The sequence below is a fragment of the Barbus barbus genome, assembly GCF_936440315.1.
Source record: "Barbus barbus genome assembly, chromosome: 34".
Classification (NCBI taxonomy): domain Eukaryota; kingdom Metazoa; phylum Chordata; class Actinopteri; order Cypriniformes; family Cyprinidae; genus Barbus; species Barbus barbus.
In genome coordinates this window covers 2,543,383-2,569,996 of record NC_136762.1, presented here as the reverse complement: position 1 = coordinate 2,569,996, position 26,614 = coordinate 2,543,383, and the positions used below count along the sequence as shown (strand labels likewise).

The following is a 26,614-nucleotide window of genomic DNA, read 5'->3' as shown; positions in this document are numbered from 1 at the left end:
CACTACAATCCAAACACACTAGAACAGGGTTTCACACCCACTGTGGGGTCTTAAGGGAATGGCAGAGGGTTTAAGAGTCGATAAGAAGCAAATAAATCACAATCATAACATCAAAATAACTTTATAATAAAAACCAAAAATATATATATATTTTATGTTTTTACGTGCATGTTATGTGATCATTAACGGACATCAGAGAACGGTGAATATACAGTATGTCGATAAATAATTAAAATACTAACCTAAAATCTCAGAGGGACTTCAAGTGAATATTTTAGCTCAAAGGAGTTTGGCTGACAAAAAAAAAAGTTTGGGAATCCCCAGTATTCTTACTGTTAACTAAAATGGTTCAAAACCATTTTTGTTAACTAAAAGTTTAAACAAAATATAAATATTACATGAAAACGAATACTACAATAGCTTAAAAATACTAAATTAACACCGCGAATCCTTAATGAAAGCTTAATAACAAGTTAAACTTAAATGGAAATGAGATAATGTTGCCTCGGCAGCTAACGGCAATACAATAAATTGAAATACTAAATCTGAAAAAAAAAATTTGCGTGTGTGGATATATATACATCTATAAATGAAGAGTTTATTTGCAAAAACAGATAACTCCGTTATTTTTTAACCCAATCAAAATAACCCAACTGCAGTTTGATTGGAATGCACAATGAAAAAAATAGATTTTTGAAAATTTTTAAAAATTTTATCTATAAAAATGAGTTATCTGTTTTTGCAAATGAACTCTTCATTTATATTTCTTCTGTTTTGATGCTTGAAAACCACATTTTATATATGGGTCAAATACAAAAATGTGGTTTCCAAGCATCAAAACATTCAATTATATATATATATATATATATATATTGTAATCATATATATATATATATATAGTAATATATATATATATATATATATATATATATATATATATGTATATATATTAATTGTTGTGTAGTTTTGTCATTTTCATTATTTACTAATATATATATATATATATATATATATATATATATATATATATATATATATATATATAGTAAAAACACACACACAAAACAACCAAAACTAAACACTACAATGGAAACTTATAAAAATATAAAATATCACTAAATACCATAATAGTACAAATGTAATACGTAATCTACACTGAAAATTCTATATGACATCTACTATTTATTTTTTTCTGTAAAGCTGTTTTGAAATGATGCATATTGTGAAAAGCGCAATACTAATAAAGTGAGCGAGGGCACATACAGTGGGGATCGAAAGTTTGGGAACCCCTTGCAGAATCTGTGAAAATGTGGATAATTTTACCAAAATAAGAGAGATCATACAAAATGCATGTTATTTTTTATTTAGTTGCATTAAGAGCCGGGGGTGAAAACTTTTTGAATTTGAAGATCAAGGTAAATTGTACTTCATTTGTCTTCCAGGAAACATGCAAGTATCTTCTGTCGCGTCAGAAGGGCAGTACTAAATGGAAAAATATGATATTTCAACAAAATAAGAAAAATTTGGACATCTTCATCCTGTTCAAAAGTTTTCACCCCCTGGCTCTTAATGCATCGTGTTTCCTTCAGGAGCATCAGTGAATGTTTGAACCTTTTTTAATTGTTGTGTTTGAGTCCCTCAATCATCCTCAGCGTGAAAAGGTGGATCTCAAAATCATACAGTTACTGCTGGAAAGGGTTCAAATATGCAAAAGATGCTGGAAAACTGAAGATTCTGCAGGACCTGGAGGATTTTTCTGAAGAACAGTGCTCAGTTGAACTGTTCAGAACAAACAAGGGACTCATGAACAACCATCACAAAACAAAAAAACAGTCGTAGATCATCCAGGTAACCACACACAGTATTAAGAACCAAGGGTTCCCAAACTTTTGAATGGGGTTATTTTAATAATTTCAGCTATTTTTTTGTCTTGTGGACTATATGTAAACATCTTTTATGGAAAATATCTTACTCAGGACAGTACTAAATAAAAAATAACATGCATTTTGTATGATCTCTCTGTATGATTTTCACAGATTCTGCAAGGGGTTCCCAAACTTTCGCATGCCACTGTATGCTGGTTGTGTCTATAAGGCACTCGTAGAATAAGAATTAAGGATCGATGAGTTTCTCTTCTGCCTGACGTGTGTTTTGTGTGTGTGTGTCGGGTGTGTGTTGTGTGATATCTGGTAGCTGGGTTTGTGTGTGTTGTGTGTTCCTCCTCATGGGCAGCTCGAGCTGCAGCTGTTTCCAGAAGCGTGAGGACAGAGGGGCCGATTTCTCGCCCTTCCAGCGTATGAGCGTCAGCGCCAGCCGGGCCCTGCGCAGCTCTTTGACCCAGCTCTTCCTCTGGACCGCTTTGAACTGGATCAGAACCACCCTGAGGCTGCCGCCGTGCAGCATGCTGGTCAGTCCGGCCTGCAGCTCGAGCAGAGCCTGTGTCCCGCGAACAGCGCTGCACGGACTCACAACCACCACCAGCCTGCGGCTCTGACTCACAAACCTCAGCGTATCGTCTGTTATAGCTACACACAGATACACGTTAATACACTCGTACACACACTCATACACACACCACACAAGTCAAACACAAGTACGTCATCAAACAATTTTAACTAACTTGTTCTGCATGACAGTATCTGATCAACACTTCATGTTAACTTATGTTAGAATAATTTATATTAACTTATAGTTTTCAGTAATATTTAGAATTATTATTATTATTTTGTTAAATCTTCCTTTGTGTTCAGCAGAACAAAGACATTCATACAGTGTTGGAACTACTTGAGGGTGAGTAAATGATGACAGAATTTTAATTTTTGGGTGAACTATCCCTTTAATGGCTGTTGTCATTTTTATCAATTGAATTTTTTTAATACTACGTTACATTTATTTTTCATTTTTAGATTAGTTTTAGTTTTCATTTCTTTTTGTCTTATTTTATTTAGCTTTTATTTTGATATCTTCAGTTTTGTTTTTAATTTAGTTAAAATTTTAGTCACTTTGTGCTTTTGTCATTTTTTACATTTAATTTATTTTAGTTTTAGTTCAATCTTGGTTTTTATTTCATTGTCTTTTTATTTAAATATGACCATTTAGGTTTCATTTATTTTTATTTAAGTTTTACTAGTGCTGTCAAATGATTAATCACGATTAATCGCATTCAAAATAAAAGTTTGTTTATGTAATATATGTGTGTGTGCTGTGTATATTTATGATGTATATATAAATACACACATACAGTATATATTTGGAAATATTTACATATATTTATATTATATATAACTATATTTAATATACAAATATATTTTTTATTAAATATATACATGCATGTGTTACATAATAAATATGCACACACACACATTATGTAAACAAAAACTTTTATTTTGAATGCGATTAATCACGATTAATCGTTTGACAGCAATAGTTTTTATTAATTTTTTTTTTAAATATTACTATTTGAAGGTAAATACATTTTATTTCAGTTTTATTTCTAATTTCCATTTAGTTTGTTGTTCATTTAATATTTTTATTTTGTTGTATTTAAGCATTGTGACAATTAATATTACATTTGAATGGTTTTAGTTATAATAACACTGACACATACTTGCATTTTATCATGAACTGCAAATTTGTCTATAATCACGTACTTGTGTACAGCAGGAATTCCCAAATTTTTTATATTTCCATAATTTAACATCACATTTGGATTTTCATGGTTCACTGATGTTGCTTAATAATTTTCTTTTACGCTTTTAGTTATAACACTAATATTTATGTAGGAAATTCTTCAATTTCAAATGTTCAAACCCTCCAATTTTAAACATTTCTAATAAATCTTCAAGCTTTCATTTTGGCAGAATATCTGTAACATGCTGTTACACAAAAAGAGAGCAATTTTGTGAATGAAGTAGATGGAAGCGTTCCCAAATGCATGTTAAACTCGCAGCACATGCAGAGATGGAGTTTGCAGCTTGTTTACAGTGAATTTCGCCGCTTTGGTGAACCGCTGTTTGGGAAGCCCTGCTGTACAGTACGTTTGGAGTTATGTGATACTCACTTCCTCCAGGAAGACTGTCCCGGTCGAAGATGCAAACAGAGTAACCGAACTCAGTCTCCAGAACTCGACGCAGCGTGGACAGAACGAACTCCTCCTCCTCACTGTTGCGAGCGTATGAGATATACACGTCATACTGCTTATCATCTGCAGACACAGACAGAGTTCAGTCAATATTAGTGTTTAACTCCAGTCTGAACTTTGATACTGCTGCTAGAGTTACTGGTGAAGCTCACTAAGCTTACTGTTACACATACTAATAGCTGACATGCAAGTTATTCCTGAACATGTACGTAGGTAGTTACACTATAAATGTTTTTTACTATATTAAATTTATGACAATAATATATTTAAGATAAATGCAATACTATGCACTTTCTTTGCAATCAGAGAGTGATAGTTCACTTAAACCATAAAAAAGTTGAAAACCATTAAAAATGTGTTACTTAAAGGGGTCATATGATGCGATTTCAAGTTTTCCTTTCTCTTTGCAGTGATACAAGCTGTTTGTGCATAGATAAGATCCCTGAAGTTGCAAAGACTAAAGTCTCAAAACCAAAGAGATATTCTTTATAAAAGTTAAGACTCAACCATGCCCCCCTAAAACGGCTCATTCAAACACACCCCCACATGTCAACATCACGGTGTGGGAAGATTTGCATACACCGCCCAAATGCATACGCAATGAAAGGCGGCAGAACTATTATTCTCACTGTAGTGTTGTTGTGTATGTCGTGGAGACGCTGTGTTTCGTTGTGAAAGCGAAAGGACTTTGTTTGGGTTTCCAAAAGAGGACACAACTAGAAATCAGTGTTTAAGTTGTATTTACAACACTGTTCCAGAACAGTTCAACCCAAATATTAGAGTGTGTGCAGCGCATTTTACGGAGGACTATTTCCTGAACCTGGAAGAGTAACGTTAGCCTACAGTGCTGGCTTGCACAAAGACTGTTTCTATAAAGTGGGGCAATTCCAACTTTGCAAGGACAGTCTGACGCTTCACAGCCTGTAAGTATGTTTCTGCTACTGACTATTCAAACTCGAGTTTTGAGCTGTGTAGAGTAGTGCTTGTTGTTTGTCATTTCTGCGATCACAAATGCAGACATGGTAATGTTTACGCGGCGCGATGCAACGCATAAAAAGACAGTATGAGTCATTATAATCATTTATAATGGGTTTTATTGTTTTTGTGTCGTCGCACCGGGACACTGCATCACAATACGGTAAGGGGCGTAACATTTCCGTCTGACGCTTGAGGTATTCGGCTAATCACGCACCGGATAGCTGGCCAATCAGAGCACACCTCGCTTCTCAGAACGATGAGCTTTGTACAAATCGACGCGTTTCAGGAAGGTGGAGCATAGAGGAGCAACAATAATGTACAGTATGTGGTAAATAATGTGTTTTTTGAACGTTAAACCGCATAAACCCATTGCATTACACCAAATACACAACATAATTTTTTTAGCAACATCATATGACCCCTTTAAACATTAACTAAAATTATGTATATATCTACACTACCAGTCAAAAGTTTTTAAACAGTAAGATTTTTCGTTTTTTAAAAGAACTCTCCTCTGCTCCCCAAGCCTGCATTTAATTGACCCAAAACAGACAACATTTTACTGCTTTTGTAATAAATGAGAGTAAATCAGTATATTAGGATGATTTCTGAAGATCATGTGACGCTGAAGACTGGAGTAATGATGCTGAAAATACAGCTGCAGATCAGAGGAACAAATTACATTTTAAAATATATCAAATAGAAAGTTATTAAAGTTATATTTTAAAAAGTAAAAAAAAAAATCTAAATGTTACTGTTTTTTGCATCAAATAAATGCAGGCTTGGTCAGCAGAAAAGACTTCTTTAATAAAAATCTTACTGTTCAAAAACATTTGACTGGTAGTGTGTGTGTGTGTGTGTGTGTGTGTGTGTGTGTGTGTGTGTGTGTGTGTGTGTAAAATAAATTAAACTTATTTTAGCTACTTTCTCATGTTCATTTAGTTTAACGTACTAAAACAACTAAAACTGATATAAAAATTATAGGTAATATGTAAGATATACAAATACATAAGTACATTGGCATATAGACAAAAAACTAACTAATACAAATAACAAAAAACAACAAAATGAGAAACATTAATTCAAAATACTCAGTGATACTAAAATACTGATCTGTCACAGAAACAATTATGTTGATTGCATTAAATGTTACAATTAAATATAACTTAACTAGAAACATTAGACTAAAGTGATAAACATGCATTTTCAATAAAAATGGCTCGTAGGGGCTTCTGCACAAATTAATCTCATTCTTCTTTTGAAGCAGTTCAGTGAAATGAATCAGACTTCAGTGTTAGATATGAGAGAGAGAGGAGCGTCTGATTATTACTTCTGTTCACTCGGCTATAAAAGCGACTGCGCAGTGTGACGTAAACAGGAGTGATGTAGTGTTTGCTCACGCTACACTGATGCCCGCTGGAGAAACTACTGGAGCTTGTTACTGGAAAAGCCAGACTGTCTGAAAACAGCTGATCTGCTGTCTGTTAGTCGTGATACTACACAATACTGCTGCTTACTGGAAAATCTTACACTGGCATTAATGCATTGTATAAGTTTCATATATATATTATTTATTATGTAAATGTATGTTTTTTTAATATTTTAAGAAATATTTAAAGCCAGTAAATGTTCTTGATTCATCCTCATGAATGTGTGGTTAAACGTTTATTTTAGACCCCGTTCAAAAAACCTGATGACACAGACCAGCTATCAACTATGAAATACAGAGTATATTTACGGTAGGACATTTACAAAATATCTTCATGGAACATGATCTTTACTTAATATAGTTTAAGATTTTTGGCATAAAAGAAAAATCAATAATTTTGAGCCATACAATGTATTGTTGGCTATTGCTACAAATATACCTGTGCTGCTTATGACTGCTTTTGTGCTCCAGGGTCATATTTGTGTTTATGTGTATCTCTCACCTGTGTATCTCTCATCTGAACCGAACCACGAGCGATAGAGCAGCAGCAGATCGAGCCAGAACACGTGATAGATGACAAACATCATCAACATGAGCGCCAGCGTCACACCTAAACCACAGCCCAGCTCTAGAGTCGGGACGTAAGCTACACACACACACACACACAAGATTATATACACACATAGGCACACAAATATTAGTTTTCAGTGGTCAAATTTTGCTACTAAGGTTTCTATATCTCATGCTGTATGCATTAGGTCACCTATAGAAACATCTGCCAAATGCATAATTGATGTCTGCTCAAAAAAAAAAAAAAACTGATTAAAATGAATAAAGTTACTAAAAGTTTAGTCTGCATTCTAGTCAACATTTGCTGCCAAAATAAACATATGGGCATACAGGGTCCAAAACAAACATACAACAAGTGCCAAATGCATTTAAAAATGATTTTGGCAAGTATAATAAATTAATTGATTTATTGTTTTAATGCCATATCAGCAGCATTTTTATGCCAAATTTAGAGTAGAAGAAGCTAAAACTATTAAAATAACAATGAAACTTAAATAAATAAAGAAAATTATATACAATATATTTCTTACTACAATATAAATATATAGCAATTACAAAGTTCTTTTAGTTTGAAGTTTTGGTGAAAGTAAGTTACTACAGTGTAAAAGTTTTGGTTTTTTGGTGACAGTAAAGACATTTATAAAGTTACAAAAGATTTCTATTTCAAATAAATGCTGTTCTTTTGAACTTTCTATTCATCTGTGAATCCTGAAAAAAATATATATCACAGTTTCCACAAAAATATAAATGTTTTCAGCACTGATAATAATCAGAAATGCTTCTTGAGCAGCAAATCAACATATTAGAATGATTTCTGAAGATCATGTGACACTGAAGACTGAAAATTCAGCTTTGATCATAGGAATAGATGACGTGTACATATATGCATGTGTGTGTAGTTACGTTCGGACTTCAGTACGGCTCGGATGGTGTTGAACCCACGGCTGTTTCTGGCGGAGCAGTTAAACTCCCTCTGCAGGTCGTCAGCTGAAAAATCCATCACATTCAGGACTCGTTCTTTCAGCTCATCGCCGTAATCATATGACACAAGCCTACACACATACAAGAGTCAGTGAAACAGAGATAGAGACAGATCAAAGAAGTGAGACAAACACAAACGCGTCGTACGTTGCCTCAGGTGAGCTGAATCGTGGGTCGGAGAGTTGCTCCACAGTTTTGTTATCGATGGTCCACCAGATGTGCTGCTTTTCCTCGTACAGGTGAGGCAGATGCACATGACAGGACAGCTTTGCTGTATCTCCTGCAATGCGAAGACTTTCAATGAAGCATACTGCAGAAAACATGGCAAAAACAGCGAAAGATGACGACGCTCACCCAGAGTCACCGCGTAGATCTGATCGCTCGCGGGATTCAGGATGATGGGAACTTTACTGCCGACATCAGGAACTACAGGAGAAAGACGTATGAAAACCTTAAGACAAGGTGAAATGTATGGATTAATTTTGCCACATATTAAAAAAATTAAAAAGGTAGTTGCAACTTTTAATCACACAATTATGCAAAGAATTCTCCCAATTCTGAGATGTGAGAAAAAAGTCAGAATTGTGATAAAGTCAATTACGATATAAACTCAGAATTGAAAGAAAAGGTCAGAATTGTGTGATATGAACTCAGAATCGAAATATAAACTCAAATTTATGAGATTCATAATTGCGAGACATGAATTCAGAATTGTGAGATATAAATTCAGAATTGTGAGATAATTCAGAATTGCGAGAAACTCAGAATTGTGGGATATGGATTCAGAATTGTGGGATATGGATTCAGAATTGTGAGATATGAATTCAGAATGGCGGGATATGAATTCAGAATGGCGGGATATGAATTCAGAATGGCGGGATATAAACTCAGGATTGCGAGATATAAACTCAGGATTGCAAGATATAAACTCAGGATTGCGAGATATGAATTCAGAATTGCGAGATATTAATTCAGAATTGCCATATATAAACTCAGGATTGCGAGATATGAATTCAGAATCTTTAGTGAGAATTATAGGATAAGATATAAGCTCAGAATTATGATATGAATTCAGAATTGTGAGATATTTATTCAGAATTGTGAGATATGAATTCAGAATCTTTAGTGAGATATGAATTATAAGATAAAAGCTCAGAATTATGATATGAATTCAGAATCTTTAGTGAGAATTATAGGATAAGATATAAGCTCAGAATTATTATATGAATTTAGAATTGTGAGATACGAATACAGAAATGGGAGACATGAATTCAGAATGCCACTATATGAATTTAGAATTGGAAGAAAAAAAGTCAGAATCACGAGATCTAAACTTGCACTTCTGAGAAAAAAGTCTGAATTGTGAGAAACAGCTGCAGTTAGCTTTTTTCGATTTTTATTCCATGGTGGAAACAAGCTTCCGCAGGAATGAGATGAGAGGAGACAAGAAAATCGTACCAACAGTAATGACGTTAATGTTGCGTGTGAACTGGAGCATGCGTCCGTTCATCTGATATGAAACCACACACGTGTAGAGGCCGGTGTACGGCTCCATCATCCTGTAGATCACCAGATCATCTCCTTTCAGCTCTCGGTCTCCTCGAAACAGATCAAACCTGCATAACTACAGACAAACAGACATGAACCTGCATGTTTGACCTACACTGATCTAGATTCATGTTTCATAAATCACTTCACACTCTCTAGAAGGGAGATGATGTCAAGTGTTATGTCTGTCTTAAACATTATGGTTTTTATTCGTTTTTTTGCATTTTCTGTATTCATTTTGATTTATTTATTTATTTATTTAGTTTTAGTCCTCATTTTTGGTTATTTTAGTACTTAAACTAAATAAAAGTGTTGCCTTGGTAACTAGCTGAAATTAATTTTTCAAATTTGTTTTCTATTTTATTTCAAGTAACTAATCTTTTTAGTGTTTTTATCTTTGTTTTAATTAACTATAGTTACGCTAGATGATGTGCAATTCCTTCTAACTGCTAATAAAATAATTAAAAGCTAAAAAATAAATAAACCATAAAAATTTGCATTTAAAATAATAAATCAAAATAAAACACCTACTTGAAGAAATATACCATTTCTATATAATACTACTATATAATTGTGGAATAAAAATGTTATTTGTTTACCTGCATGTTATGTGACGATTAACAAACATCTGAAAACCACAAACATGCAAATGTGTTGTTAAATTATCAAAATATTAAATTAAAATCCTAGGGGGACTTCAAGTAAATATTTAAACTCAAAGGGGTTTGGTGAGGTGCCATGTTGAACTTCCAGTGACCAGTATGAGAGAGTGAGAGCGATAACACCAAACTTAACACACCTGCTCCCCATTCACACCTGAGACCTTGTAACACTAACGAGTCACATGACACCGGGGAGAGAAAATGGCTAATTGGGCCCAATTTGGACATTTTCACTTAGGGGTGTACTGACTTTTGTGGCCAGCGGTTTAGACATTAATGGCTGTGTGTTGAGTTATTTTGAGGAGACAGCAAATTTATACTGTTATACAAGCTGTACACTCACTACTTTACATTGAAGCAAAGTCTATATTATTATAACTCTATACCTTATCTACTTTTACACACAAAACTCTTCATAAATTGCCACAGAAATTCTCGATTAACGCTTCTAAATGTACCAAAATTGTTTTCCCCACAAGCAACAGCTTTCTGTGTTTTGCACGTATTGCACCATAAAATGCAGTTAAAACACTGTCATTTGTCTGAAATGACCTTTAACAAGCTGCGCAAAAAATACAGATTTCTAGTTTGATCAGGGCACAATGTATTTGAAGCTGAATGCACACGTCTGCAGTGCTGCTTTTATTTGCTGCATTTTCCAGGCGAATGATCTCATTCCCACAAGTGCTCATGAAAACTTGTGTAACTAGTAGGCCTGCTAGTAAGCTACTCATTTTGCTCTAAAGACCAAACCTTGTTCTCTGCAGGATTCCTAAATATTTTCTTTCCTCTGCTGATGCATTTCCTGTTGAGAGAGGGAGTTGTTGCAAGAGTTTTAAATAGCTAATAGCTTCTAGTTTACGAAACAGCTTTGAATTCGCTACTTGGAAGGCGATGTTCTTATTTTACAGAGCAATTGATCGGACATCAAAGTCTCTACGGCCTTGAAAACATGACATCACCCACATTATTGATCCATTTTCTTAGAAGCGAAAAGTATTTTTCAATGCAAGTTATTCAAAGACATGTTGGGAACAAACTCAGCTATTTTCAGTAATAACTACTAAAATCTCAAAAAAAACAAAACTTGCCAAACTCATATTTTAACAACATATTGCAAAACAGCACTAAATCTGACATGAAATGTTGTTTCTTACCCTAAAATAACATTTAAAAAAAACAGCCAATGCACATGATGTGCAAAGACTGAGTGTGAATTTTCATGTTAATGCCAGATGTTTGCAGATTGATGATTGGCTCTTTTATTTGGAAGGCGGGACTTATTTTACTAGAGTTGCCATATGGCAACTCTAGTAAAATCCATATCCAAATTCTTTCATTCATTCCAATAGCAGTGGTTCATTTGTGCATTTTAAACGTGTTAGTATTTAGTCTTTTAGTACATTAGCATATAGATAATACATCTTTGTTCATATCTCTACAGGTCGTTTCTTGCATTGTTACGACTCTTTAAACAGACAAATTACCCATGATGATTAGCATTTTTATAGTTTTGCTCACATACAACCTTAAAACTGAATGATGAGTGTTTGAGTTCACGTCTTCTCAGTTCATTAGCTGTACGACTCTGGAGATTAAGAAATTCATTTGCTTCATAACGGTTGGATGAGTTTTCAGTATCATATTTAATTATGATAGTCTCAGATGTTTATTCACACACACACACGGACTCACGTGGTACCAGCTGACGGAGTGTGTGCTGTTGGGCAGCGTGAGTGTGTTCAGGTCTGGACAGGTGAGGGTTCGTTCGCTCTGTAACGGTATAGTCAGGTTCAGATGAGGTTGAGCTCTGTCACACTCTCCTTCCTTCTGAACGACCTTCAGCTCCACGCCGATCTTCACACACGAGGAAATGTTGCTGACACACACACAAAACATGATGAAATAACCTGCACAATTGGTTACATGTTTATATTCAGATCTATATATTTATATTATATACTAACCTAACCCTAACATGATGAAATAATCAGTATTATATATTATATTATGAAATAACCTGCATGATTTGGTTTCACATTTTTATTTAGATCCATATCAAATGTATTTATATTTATATAAATTATTACATTAGATTAGATACATTAATATCCTAACCTAAAGCTAATGATGGAATTACTTGCATGATTTGGTTACAGGTTTCTATTTACATCCAAATTTATTTGCCCTATATTAATTATATTATGTTGTTATATTATTAACACAACATATTGAAATTACCTGCATTATCTAGTTGTATGTTTTCATACATTTTCATGTAATATTATATTATAACACTATATCATTACATGCATGATTTGGTTACATTGGTTTATATACATAAATAAAATATTTAAAATAAATAAATAAACAGTATACTTATACATTTATATTAGTTTGATATTCTTTCTTTCTTTCCTAACCTAATATTATGAAATAGCCTGCATGATTTGGTTGCGCATTTATATTTATATTATATTAAATATACATACATATAACAATTACATTTTTAATGTTATTTATAATTTTTTGACATATATGGGATTTCAATTGCGATATAAACAATTCACATATTTCTGTAAACCTACTTTTGAAGCTTACAAGTACAAAATGCCACTGAAAACTGATTTTATGAATATATTATGGGTTGCAGGAATTAGTTATCATGATATTCTACCAGCATGAAACAGCATTCACTAACCTATTATACTTCCATATTGTGATGTACAGTATTTGTGTTCACCTTGAATCATACTAATCCAGTAGTTTAACCATTCAGACAACCCACCAGCTAGTCAGTTTTGAATGCATGTGGCTGTGCACATCTCTAGTATGTGTAGTACGTACAGTGTGAGTGTTTACCGGAGCATGCAGATGTAGAGTCCGGCGTCCTGCGCCGAGGCCGGCTGGATCCACAGGTACTCGCGGTCTTTGTGCAGTGTGTGTAGTTTGAGGTTGATGGGCTGCTCCAGCTCGTGTGTGTGTGTGTGTCGGTACCACAGCAGAGACAGACTGCTGTTCTGAGTCTGACTGTAGCTGTAGAGCGTGGGATAAGAGAAGAGCGGACAGTAGAGATACGCCACCTCCCCGTCATACACCCGCACCGAACCCTCGCTCCACACACCCCAGTCATGACACTGAATGTCTGAAACACACAAGCACAACACAAACAAGCTCCGTAATCTCATAAATTCAGCATTCCCCAAATAGAAAGCTAGCAAGCAGAAGTCAGAGATCTCTATATGAACAACAAATGATCTGAGCTGCTCTATATTGGCTTTATAGCTCTATACTGTTAATGCATGATAACTATTGACTCAAATATGTCTGCTTTTACTCTTCTCATGGAATCTTAGGAGAAACAATGTTGATAAACTATCAGTGTTATTGAAAGAAGTCTGTTCTGCTCAACAAGGCTGTATTTATTTGATCAAAAACACAGTAAAAATTGTGACCATCACCTGAGCTATGAAAGTGAAACATTTGAGCAATAAAATTTCCTCTGAACCCTTGCACACGCACACACACACACACACACACACACACATTATTGCGTGCAAATCAATATTAGGTAATTGAGCTATCAAATTTATGACATGAACATGGTGTAAAAGTTAAAACATTAAAAAGGCTGAATCAATTACAGCTTAAAACTCACACATCAGCAACTAATGCATCAATATGAAATTAATATCTAGGCACGCTCTTTCTCTCTCTCTCTCTCTCACACACACATGCTCACCATGCAATACACTTACAGTGTGCAAACGCAGTACAGTATAATAATGAAAGATAAGGTGATTTGTTTAATGCTGAACCTGCTAAACGTCAAAAAGTCTATTTAAATAAATTACCATCCCAAATCAAACTGACACTGCATAACAAACACTTGAGCAAAACTTAGATCAAAATTATAAATGTTACCTTGGCAAACAGTGTTAATAATTTTGTTGCTTATTTTCATTAGTTTTAGTTTGTTATTTCAGTATATCAAGTTAAATGAAAATGAGAAATTCTAAAAAAATATTTTATTTCAATAAAAGTTTCTTGTATTTTAAGTAAAAAAAATTTTGCAACTATATTAACTGTTGCAACTAACTGAAATTGATGTAATAAAATTACATAAATTTAAAAAAAAAAAAAAAAAGAAACAATTCGTACAGAGCACAAGTAGCTACTGCACTTGCCGGTGCAATTCCCCATAACAGCAGTCTAAATGACTCTCAGTTTAATTGGTTTGTGTGTTCCTCTGCTTTTCGCATCTTCAGCCATGTTTACACGACACCGTTAGTGAAAACGCATAAATGAGAAATAAACAAAAATATAAAAAAAATTATAAAAATCAAAGCGAAGGTGATCTGTTTGAGTTAAAAAGCTGATGTCAGAACACAAACTAAAATTCTTGAACCTGAAATTTAAAAAACACTAAAGCTATATAGATTTTGTTTTTAACTAATATTTTTATATTTCTATATAAACTTTATTTTTTTTAACTAATAAAATGACAAAAAAGTGTAACAAAATTACTAAAACTATAATAAAATAAAAATGACTGAAACTGAAATTTAAGTAAAATAAAGCTATATAAAAAAATGAAAGAAAAAACAATAGTTTAAAAAAAAGAGATAAGAACACTAAAAAAATTGTATAAAACTAAAAATTAAAATAAATTAAAATTAAAAATAAAAGCCAATTCAAGACATTTAAAACTACTATAGTAGCATACAAATAATGCTCAAAAATACTGCATGCATCATAGTAGCATGCTAAATTTACACATCAGTCAAGTCAAGTCTGCTTTATTGTCAATTCTTCCACATGTACAGTACATACATACAGAGAATTGAAATTGCGTTACTCTCAGACCCTTGGTGCATACAGTTAACATTAAACACGTTCAAATACAGATAATACTGTTTAAACATATGTACATACAACTATACAGATATACAAATGAGGACATTGTAGAAAAATAAAGAAAAAGATAAAGTGGCATAAGGCGCATGGCAGAATAGATAGAGTGCAAATCAGTTAAATAAAAACAAATCTGTGCAGATATATGTGTAGTGCAAGAAGAGCTTGTCAGTAGGGAGAACGGTCCTTGTATCAGACTATCTGAAGAGGTAGTTTGCAGTCAATGCTGGATGAGGTAGTGACCAGGTAGTGATGGTAACAGAAAACACATGCAAACAGAAACACACTTATGCAAATGCAATTCCAGTACAATAATGAAAGATAAGGCGATCTGTTTGGGTTTAAATGCTGATCCTGCTAATGTCAAAAAGTCTATTTAAATGAATTACCATCCCAAGTCAATGACACTGCATAAACCACACACACACATGCACACACACAGATTCTCATTCATATCACACACACACAGACGGGCAGGTGATGTCAGGATCTGTCTGTGGGATGGACGGAGCAAGCGGTGGGCCGGCGGAGGGGGAGGACCGGTGGCGTGTGTGTGTGTGTGTAATTGCTCTGTCACTTTGCGACTGGGAGGGGATTAGTCTTCCTATTAAGAGTGTCTTAGTGCAAGCGCTCACACACACCGCACGCCATTATAAATGACCCCCTTCTGGAACAATCCATTTCCTGTCCCGCAGCGGCAAGCGTTTTTAATTAACCCCTGCTTCCAAAGGTGCAACTGGCCTGTAATCCCATGACCGTGCTAATATTATGACATATAACAGCACATGTGATACAGCTGCTGGATGAAACCTCAAAACAGCTGCTGTTGCATTATTCATGTATCAATATGAGGACTCTGCGTTACTTGGTTACTGCTGTAACTCGCTCGAATGTGTTCTAGATCATTAGACGTGACGTTAAGGTTCTCTGAAAGCAGGTGTCTTTAGGAGGGCTTTCATACATCATGTCATCAAGTCATCGACTCACTGGGCAGCACCCAGTGTTGGGAAGGCTACTTTGGAAATGTAATAGGTTACAGATTACAAGTTACCCTACTTAAAATGTAATAAGTAGTGTAACTTAAAGTAATGTAACTGATTACATTTGATTACTTTTCTAAATTTCAACTGTTAATCATTTTCAAACATGCAAAGCAGGCAGGGTGAACCTTACAGTAACACTGATTACTGTCACACTTTCGAAATCCTTCATCACTTGAATTAAGATTATATTTCCATTTTAAAGCAGACACTGTATGCAAAATTCACTTTTGCATGGTGTTTGCATATAAATGTATCTTAGCAGTGTGTGGACACAACCACCCTATAATGATAAAAATCCATTCACTCCTTTTTTTAATCCCCCAAAATCCTAAACAGTCTCAATTATCAAGCCGTTTTGATTTTCTAAGCAGTATGATGTCATATTTCTCAGGCCCCGCCCTCAACCGCTGAAGTACTGTCCAATATTAGCATATATTCGCCCTCAGTTCGTGATCCAGCTGCACCTCCAGAAGAAGTAAGTCTGACACTTTATATTTTTTAGGATTATTTGTGATTTATTTATGATTATGAAGAGAGGGGTGGATGGGCAGAGCTCAAAAGCATTTAAAGGGACATGCCCCAAAATGAGTCGCTGTGAACAGAGCAAAATAAAAAGGGTGTTGTTTTACACGACCACTGAGGAATTTTAACCAAAGTATGTTGCAGACTGTTCATGAAGACCCTAAATAATCATTCCAAGTTGTTGAAGATCAATGTCCCCTTTGAAGCACAGCCACCACAAAATCAGACTTACTTTGAGATCATTCTGAGGTATATATACAACAGTGAATATAAAACATCTGACCACATTGTTGCTCTGTGTCCTTCAAAATATGCAAAAAATCATCCATAGATAATCAAAGCTTAAAAATGAGCTGGAAAACACCTATTTCCATCAGCCTTATAAACATATACACCAGATCTATTCACCTCGTTCTTATTTATTTATTTTGTGCATCATTCAGCACTATTTCTGTAGATGCAGATGTAGATTCTGTGATTTAACATAGACCTCTGGAGACGCTGTTGCTGATTGGTGGGAAGATCTAATGTGAGGCTGCTGATGGGATCAATTATTTAAATGTGAGATCTGATTGGTTACTGATAGATTAGGAGGATGGATATAGTTTCTGGGCAAGAGAGCAATAGAGGATTCATCCTTCACCGGTCACAGACCAACCAATCACAGCCGCTTAATCAGACTTGACTCTCACCTGATTGGACGGTTGCTTGAGTGACTGATGCGGAGAAGCCGCCCATCTTTAAAACGCAGAGGCAGAGAAGTGTGAAGACCAACGGCATCCTGGACCGAGAGAGAGAGAGAAAATGAGTCTGTGTTCAATCGGCTGCCTACATTTCATCAGACGTTCACTCAGTTTATTATCAGACCCCATAAAACACTCCTGAAGGTGTTTTTACTACACGACAGCTTTAAGAGTGCTAGAGGAGGAGAATTAATGGAATAAGAAAAAAAGCAAGATGCACGTTAAAACACGAGAGCAGATTCAGATGTTTTCATGTAGATAAAGTTTTAAAAAATGACAATTTCTACAAATCGTATCTAGTTGCATTTGAAGTCATAATCTTGCAATAATTAGCAAATGGATTGTCGAGTCAAGGATTTGAACAGAACAGTACAATTTATGAATGAATCATTCAGAGTCAGAGTCAGTTATGTGAACTGGAACAACTGATTCATTAAAAAACACTTTCTTCAAACATATTTAAATGCATATTAAAAATGCATGTATTTAAAACATGCATCTTGCTATTGTTAAATAAAACTAAATTCTTAAAACAAATTGTCAGTTTTTGCAGTAAAGTTGAAATAAAATAAAAACCTGAAAAACTGAAATTTAAGTTTAAAATGACTAGAACTGAAATAAAAAAAATAAAGCTATATAGATAAAACACAAAAACAATACAATTACATAAACTAAAATTAAAACTGAAAATATAAAAATAAAAGCTATAAAGCTTTTGAGTTATATCTTTTCAATATTAAAAATGCATGCATTTAAAAGCAGGGCTCTACAGTGCGATCATTTCAGTTGCATTTGTGACAGAAAACTACTGCGTGCGACTAGGAAAAAATATTTAGGCGCACCAGTGAGACTGACCTGATCAGCTGAGGGAGCTTCAAAGGTTTCTAACGTACTTGTTTTTGTAGCGTTGAGTAATGAATCACAGTTTTTTCTCATTATGACAAAAAAAAAAAAAAAGTGTAGACGGAGTGTAAATAAGAGATTCATTGTGCAGTGTAAGGAGCTTCGTTGATTATAATGGAGTTTTGTGAGATCACGATGAACTAAGATGAGTGACAGCTTTTAATGATTATTAAGGGAGTTTGCAAATGTGATATTGATTTAATACAACAGTTCATTAAACAAGAAGTTATTATTAAGTGACTTATATTGTCTGACTACAACACTATTGCTCTATTTCATCAACAAAAATAGTTTGATACATGTCAACTATTCTAAAAAAAATTATAATAAATTAAAAAAATAAATAAATAATGAGCAGAGAGGGATATACACGAGTTAGTCAGTAAAATTCCCAGCTATCAGGGTGTTTTACTAAAGCTGATGATGGAGTGGAAGTTGTGGAACAGCAAGTGGACCGGACACACGGAGCAGATAAAAACATAGTGTCATCGTCGCCACAGATTTTAGGTTAGTTTGATTATTAACTTGATGGATGTATATTGCTTGTTGTGTTTGAACAAACTCTATAGGCCTAATATATTTTCGCTTTTGGGTTGAGAAATAATCCGGTAGAAAATATGTCAATCGTTTTGATGTTAGCTTATCATTAAACACATTATAAACATTGTGGTTTAAAAACAAATGTAACTGTTCAGGGACATTAAGAAGCAGGGCAGAATTCATTTTGGCAAATGCACGCGTTAAGATGGTTTCAGCACCTGCTCGTAAAACACCTGCCTAAACTGGAGTTATTTTTCGCGCCTTGAGCTTAAACGTTCGAATACACATATTATGTGTCAAAATTCCCGTCTTTGCGAGGATCCTTGCAAACACAGTCATTTGTGTCTTACATGGACATTGTACTGTAGTTAAAGATGAAGCATGTGTAGTTTAGTAGGCTAGATGAGATCCTGGCATTGCATGATGAGATTTTAAAGGGATAGTTCACCCAAAAACGAAAATACTGTCATCATTTACTGAGCCTCAAGTTGTATGAATTTATTTGTTCACCTCAATATAAAAGAAGATATTTTGAAGAATGTTCATAATCAGAAGTTTTCTGATCTCCATTGACTCCAATAGTGTGTTTTGGTTGTTTTTTTTCTCTCTTTTTATTCTATGAAATTACTATGAAAAGTCATGCAGCAATTGTTTGGTTACCAGTATGGTTCCCAATATATTCTTTTGCGTTCAGCAGCAGAAGGAAACTCGTACAGGTTTAGAAAAACAACAGAATTTGGTTGTTCTTTTCCTCGAAAGCAGCCTAATATAGCTACTGTTGCCATTTGTGTCAATAATGAAGATCAAACATCAGAAAGAAAAATCACTGCCTGTCCTTGACTGAATCACTTTTGTAAAATAAGTAAGAATTAATGTATATTGAATTTATAGAGTGAAAACTATTCAGTCTATTTGTACATTTACTTCATACAATATGTTTTTTATTCAGTGCTTTAAGTTTTTCAAGAAGGTTGATTTCTTATGTATCTTCTCTTGTAATTTGTGACTGTTTACTTGTCTTCGGTACGCTTGATTTTACTTAGGCTAGCATTATTTTTTGTGATATTGAAATTAGCAACAAGAATTATGAAATTTCAGTGCATCAAAAATGTTGATAGGCTAAAAATCATATTTAAAGCTATATATATATATACACACATCATTATTTTGATGAGGGGCCCTGCAGTAAGTCATAGCCCTGGGGCCCAGTGAGGTCTCAATGCGGCCCTGCCTCTGTAGTACAAATTTATTTCTTAAATACTGATTTAATTTGATTGCTTATTCTACTTGTTTTTATTCTGTTGTTTTAAATAGAAATGATAAAAAGCTTAATATATTTTTTTAATTTGCCATTAAAGATGACATACTTTTAATAAAGCTAGAAAAATGCCATTACAAAGATAAAAACTAAATTCCCTATAAATCACTTTAAGGAGTCAAAGATCACCTCGTAATGGGAAGGTTAATTTTTGATCAGAATTTTTGATTATTGATTTGAAGGTGCTCCTAAATTTTTGACCGTGCTCCTAAATTTTTTTAAATTAGGAGCACAAGCGCTCCTAAAAAGAAAAGTAAGCGTAAAGCCCTGAAAACATGCATCTAGTGTTGCTTTTATTAACTAAAACTATTCTATTAAAAATTGTTTTCAGTGATTTAAATAAAGTTAAAATACAATATAAATATTAGATAAAAAAAGCAAACAAAAAATTAAGTTACAAAATATAAATAATAAACTAAATACAATAAAAAAAAAAAGCACAATTTGTAAAATTACAAAAAGCGCATAAAATTGCTAAAACTGAAAATATAAAACTAAAAGCAAAACTGTGAGTTGATTTCACATTTAAATGCATATTAAAAATGCATGCATTTAAAACAAAAGTTATATATCCAGAAACTTTAGTTTGTTATTCAGTTAAGATTTGTATTCAGTGTACAAAAGCTTGTGGGAAAATACTGACTAAAATACTGTTTCTAAACAAGAACAAATGATCAACTGTAAGTGGCACTGTACATGAACATTTGGAGCAGCAGCTTAATTGAATTTCAAATGTTAAAACCAAAACCTGCGCCCTTGAATGAACCATCCTGTGCCAAGAGAGCGAGAGAGACTGAGAGAGAGCGAGAGAGACTGAGAGAGAGCGAGAGAGACTGAGAGAGAAAGAGAGAAAGAAAGAGAGAGAGATGGATGGTGTTGGACAGCAACCGTCTCTTCACTGTCACCACGGCAACATACATCACATCACATACATTTTAAGGTGAACTAGAGTAGAGTAGCTTGCGTCACTGGATATTATATGTCAGTCTTTTTACATTTCTGTCATCACACAGTCAGATATTAAACGTTTAGCTTCCTTACATCTCACCTCACACTCTGTCACTGTTAAAACTGAGATGTTGCGCTGGAATTTGTGCTAGTCTGTGAACGGTAAAGCCCCAGCTTCTTTAGTTTGATTGGCCGTTGCAATAATTTTGACATTGACGAGCGCTGAGGCAGACTAGCCTAAAAAATTTATTAAATTTTGTAATATTTAAATGTAATAATTGTTTTATTAAATTTTATTCATTATTATTTACTTTATGGCCCTGATTTATGCAGCGTTTAACTATTTTCACTGAGGTTCGCTTAAATTATGTGTCAACCATTTTTGCACCAAATACAGTAAAGCCCCGTTCACACCAAGAACGATAACTATAAAGATAACCATATTAGCGTCCACACCAGCGAACGATATCGTCTGTTTATTCTAAGTGCATGCTCGTCTGCTGCTTTAAATTCTCAAGCTCGTGACAGCAGGATTGATTATGATTGACTGTCAATATTTTTATCATTCATCAGCTAGAAAAATATTGTTTCTCTGTGCCTTTATTGTTACAGTTGTGGTGTGGACTGTGGACATGTCCGTTAAAGTCAACTTTTAGCGCCTAAACAGTCAATTGCATGCAAAAATGTGACGCTTAGTGATTATTCTCGTAAACCCTCGCCAGAGTTGAGAATGAAAATGCTTGTGTAGAAGTAAACTGGATCCATGCAGCTCTTAAAGTGACAGTGGGCTAATATTCCTGCTGCCGACTGTGTGGTTTATAGTAATCAAACAACAAAAGACAGACAAAATATCTCACTGCTTTTGACTGAAGGACCTTTGTAGCTTCAATAAGAAACAAAGGAAGTGCATTTCTTACAGTGAAGACTATGCCATTTTATTTTACATTAGATTATTCCATTTCTGTAGTAGTGAATAATTTAGACTTGCATTAAAAAACTTTTTTATTCTATTATATTCCTTTGTTTTTTTATTACAGGCTGTTTAATTATTTTCAATCATTTTGAGGATTGGAAAATAATATTAGTTACTCTAGTATTTGCTGTGGTGTCTCTAAAATGTAGATGTCATAGCAACCTTATTTACAGAAAATATATATTTGATATACTGTATATAAATCTTTCATGTAAAGTTTTGGTCATATGGCCCACCAATAATCATGTTAAATAATCGTGATTACAATATTGACCAAAATAATCGTGATTTTTTGTCATAATTGAGCAGCCCTAAAATAAACTGTCCCTTTAAATAAGCTGTGTGTCTTTAAGACTTGCAATGTGCTTCTGTTAAAATTATCTATAAGATACAAAAACATTCATAAATGAACTAAGTAGGTTTCAGGAAGTTCTTTGACCTGTTTTGTTTGGATAAAGAAATTGATTACGATGTAAAAACGCGTCACACAGCAGCAGCAGATGGACCCAAAGCCTCAGAGTCTCAGCTGAGACTAAATAAAATGATCGAAAACCTAATTAGAGCAGTTAGTGTGATGAGTCTAAAATAACGACATCATCTCCAAATGCTCCAATTCAGATAAAATCTCCATCCTGCTTATGTGAGCATCACAAATGTGCATTTAATTTCGCCGAGATGCATTAGGGTGAAATTAGAGCATCATGGGAATTCATTAGACACATCTTTCAAAACCCACTTCATCGATTCGCACAAGTTTGAACGAATCTCTAAATTACTTAAAAGGGTAAGCTCCAGAAACTCTTCATTATTTGTTTTAGGGGGAAATCGGATTATGTGTGATCGATGCCGAGCTCGTCCAGAGACAGACGCACGGAGCTGGACGGGGGACGAGAGGGGCCGCAGGGGCCACAAGACCCGGTCAGATAATCTATCGGCGGAGAGTAAGTAGCCAATTAGTCACGTAACTGTACTGAGAACACAACACACACATCTGATTTTATATCATGGTGGGAATTTATCATTCACTTCTATTGCTTTTATACTGAGCTCATTATATTTTCTCCATCTGAACCCCACCTATTGATCAATCAAACATTTTTGGATTTTTTCATATTATATTGTCCCCGTTTTCTTCAAGGAAGTCTTCCAGTGTACGTTTTACTATAATGGCGTCATAATTCCTTAACAATAATTAATACTTGCATAACAGGGTAATTATAGTTATAATTAAAACTGAAACCATAATTTTTAACTTTGAATAAAATAAACGTTAACTGACATAAAACACAATAAAACTGATTAAAAAAAATAATTAAATCCTCTTATGTTCAAGGTAATATTTCTCATTCTCACTTAATTTAACTTATATAGACATTTCGTAAAAAATAAATAAGTAAATAAATAAAATAACAATAAAAAATGACTAAGAAATTAACTAAAATGAAAATAAAAATGATATTATTAAAAACTACAACAGTATCTAAATGATACGAACATTTTAGTATGTTTAGTAAAATTTTAGTTTGGAAAGTAAAATTCAAGTTAAATAAAAATTATAATAAATAAAATCCATATTCATAATCTTTTTACAACTGTAGATCAATTTACCGGCGTAATCAAGTCTTAAATGTTCTACTTACATACTGCCGGCGAAAATCAGATAATAAGGAAGTGACTGATTGTGATAATCCAGAGAAAGATGCAGAACTGGACCGAAGATAAGATGATCTATCAAAAGGAAAAAAAAGATGAATCAACATACAGTAAATGAGCCTCTAAAGTCACGTAACAGTGACTAACGGTGAGCAAAACAAACCCAAAACATGTTATCTGTAGTCATACTTTAAATATGGTGATTAAAGTCTTTAGTATAATTAGATTACATGCAGACAATGTGTGTGTGTGTGTATATATATATACATTTTATATAAAAATGTAAATAATAAATATTAAATTTTAATATATACACATTAATAATTATATTAATATATATAATTCAAATATTTTAAATATATTTTTATTACATTTTATAGAATTCATACAAATATTGTACAAAATAATATATTTGAAAAGTTTTAAGAATTATATTAAAAATAAGAATTTGGTGCAAATGCAAATGAAGTACAAATGATCATTGTCGTGCAAATGACATAATATTAAAGTAGCCTATAAATGTGGTTGAGAATAGTAACATATCCCACATTTTTACTTTTATCTATTCTAAACATTTTATCCATAATGCATGCAAAACCTGAAAGCATTGATTTTGCAGCACAGATGCATCAGTTGAGCAGCAGAAGCTGTGATGCTGAGATGTTAAAAGGCTTTACTCACATGGTCTGTTTCTTCTCGTCAGTCCGGTTCCTTCTGCAACAGAACCACAAACTTAGAGCAGAACAGACACAAACCATCCGTCTCCACTGATCTCTCTCTCTCTCTCTCTCTCTCTGTCTGTCTGCTGGTCTCTCCCTCCCTCCCTCTCTCTCTGTCTGTCTGCTGGTCTCTAACCCACTACACCTCCTCCCTCCCTCCCTCTCTCTCTCCTTCTCTCTGTCTGTCTGTCTGTCTGCTGGTCTCTAACCCACTACACCTCCTCCCTCCCTCCCTCCCTCCTTCTCTCTGTCTGTCTGTCTGTCTGCTGGTCTCTAACCCACTACACCTCCTCCCTCCCTCCCTCCCTCCCTCCTTCTCTCTGTCTGTCTGTCTGTCTGCTGGTCTCTAACCCACTACACCTCCTCCCTCCCTCCCTCCCTCCTTCTCTCTGTCTGTCTGTCTGTCTGCTGGTCTCTAACCCACTACACCTCCTCCCTCCCTCCCTCCCTCCTTCTCTCTGTCTGTCTGTCTGTCTGCTGATCTCTAACCCACTACACCTCCTCCCTCCCTCCCTCCCTCCTTCTCTCTGTCTGTCTGTCTGTCTGCTGGTCTCTAACCCACTACACCTCCTCCCTCCCTCCCTCTCTCTCTCCCTCCCTCTCTCCCTCCTTCTCTCTGTCTGTCTGTCTGCTGGTCTCTAACCCACTACACCTCCTCCCTCCATCCCTCTCTCCCTCCTTCTCTCTGTCTGTCTGTCTGCTGGTCTCTAACCCACTACACCTCCTCCCTCCCTCCCTCTCTCTCTCTGTCTGTCTGTCTGCTGGTCTCTAACCCACTACACCTCCTCCCTCCCTCTCTCCCTCCCTCTCTCCCTCCCTCTCTCCCTCCCTCTCTCTCTCCCTCTCTCTCCCTCCCTCTCTGTCTGTCTGCTGGTCTCTAACCCACTACACCTCCTCCCTCCCTCTCTCCCTCCCTCCTTCTCTCTGTCTGTCTGTCTGCTGGTCTCTAACCCACTACACCTCCTCCCTCCCTCCCTCCCTCCCTCCTTCTCTCTGTCTGTCTGTCTGCTGGTCTCTAACCCACTACACCTCCTCCCTCCCTTCCTCCATCCCTCTCTCCCTCCTTCTCTCTGTCTGTCTGTCTGCTGGTCTCTAACCCACTACACCTCCTCCCTCCCTCCCTCTCTCTCTCTCTGTCTGTCTGTCTGCTGGTCTCTAACCCACTACACCTCCTCCCTCCCTCCCTCCCTCCCTCCTTCTCTCTGTCTGTCTGTCTGCTGGTCTCTAACCCACTACACCTCCTCCCTCCCTCCCTCTCTCTCTCTCTCTCTGTCTGTCTGTCTGCTGGTCTCTAACCCACTACACCTCCTCCCTCCCTCCCTCTCTCTCTCTCTGTCTGTCTGTCTGCTGGTCTCTAACCCACTACACCTCCTCCCTCCCTCCCTCTCTCTCTCTCTGTCTGTCTGTCTGCTGGTCTCTAACCCACTACACCTCCTCCCTCCCTCCCTCTCTCTCTCTCTCTCTGTCTGTCTGTCTGCTGGTCTCTAACCCACTACACCTCCTCCCTCCCTCCCTCTCTCTCTCTCTGTCTGTCTGTCTGCTGGTCTCTAACCCACTACACCTCCTCCCTCCCTCCCTCTCTCTCTCTCTGTCTGTCTGTCTGCTGGTCTCTAACCCACTACACCTCCTCCCTCCCTCCCTCTCTCTCTCTCTGTCTGTCTGTCTGCTGGTCTCTAACCCACTACACCTCCTCCCTCTCTCCCCCTCCCTCTCCCTCTCCCTCTCCCCCCCCTCCCTCTCCCTCTCCCTCCCTCCCTCCCTCTCTCTCTCTCTCTCTCTCTCTCTCTCCCTCCCTCTCTCTCTCTCTCTCTCCCTCTCCCTCTCTCTCTCTGTCAGCTGGGACGGGGGATGATTTAACGGGCCCCTCTGAGCATCACCGTAAATCGTTAAGGCAAACCGGCGGGACTCTCATCCAATCAAAGCGATGCGCTCGAGCGCATATTTCACATCCATCTCACCTGAGTGTGGCGCTGGAATTACGATCCTGCGTTCAGGTGTGATGAACACTCGTATGCACAAGAGGAAGTTA

At 35.6% G+C, this 26,614-nt stretch overlaps 1 protein-coding gene across 1 annotated transcript; it reads right to left on the bottom strand.

Moving 5' to 3' along the window:
* Window positions 1-1,139: 1,139 nt before the first annotated feature.
* LOC306854041 (interleukin-1 receptor accessory protein-like) lies at window positions 1,140-26,614 on the bottom strand. The gene is made up of 13 exons (XM_079391828.1): window positions 26,544-26,614; window positions 24,548-24,580; window positions 23,854-23,941; window positions 17,481-17,569; window positions 13,172-13,454; window positions 12,005-12,188; window positions 9,558-9,723; window positions 8,454-8,525; window positions 8,247-8,379; window positions 8,022-8,170; window positions 7,051-7,194; window positions 4,061-4,204; window positions 1,140-2,525 (listed from the first exon to the last, which is right to left on the bottom strand). Coding segments are annotated over exons 3-13 (1,779 nt in total). The 5' UTR covers window positions 23,856-23,941; window positions 24,548-24,580; window positions 26,544-26,614; the 3' UTR covers window positions 1,140-2,112.

Coding starts and splice junctions, on each gene's coding strand:
- LOC306854041 (XM_079391828.1), bottom strand. Junction 13,455..17,480: donor TCAAGCAACCGTCCAATCAG/GTGAGAGTCAAG, acceptor TGTGTGTTTCAG/ACATTCAGTGTCATGACTGG. Junction 8,380..8,453: donor GATCTACGCGGTGACTCTGG/GTGAGCGTCGTC, acceptor TTCGCATTGCAG/GAGATACAGCAAAGCTGTCC.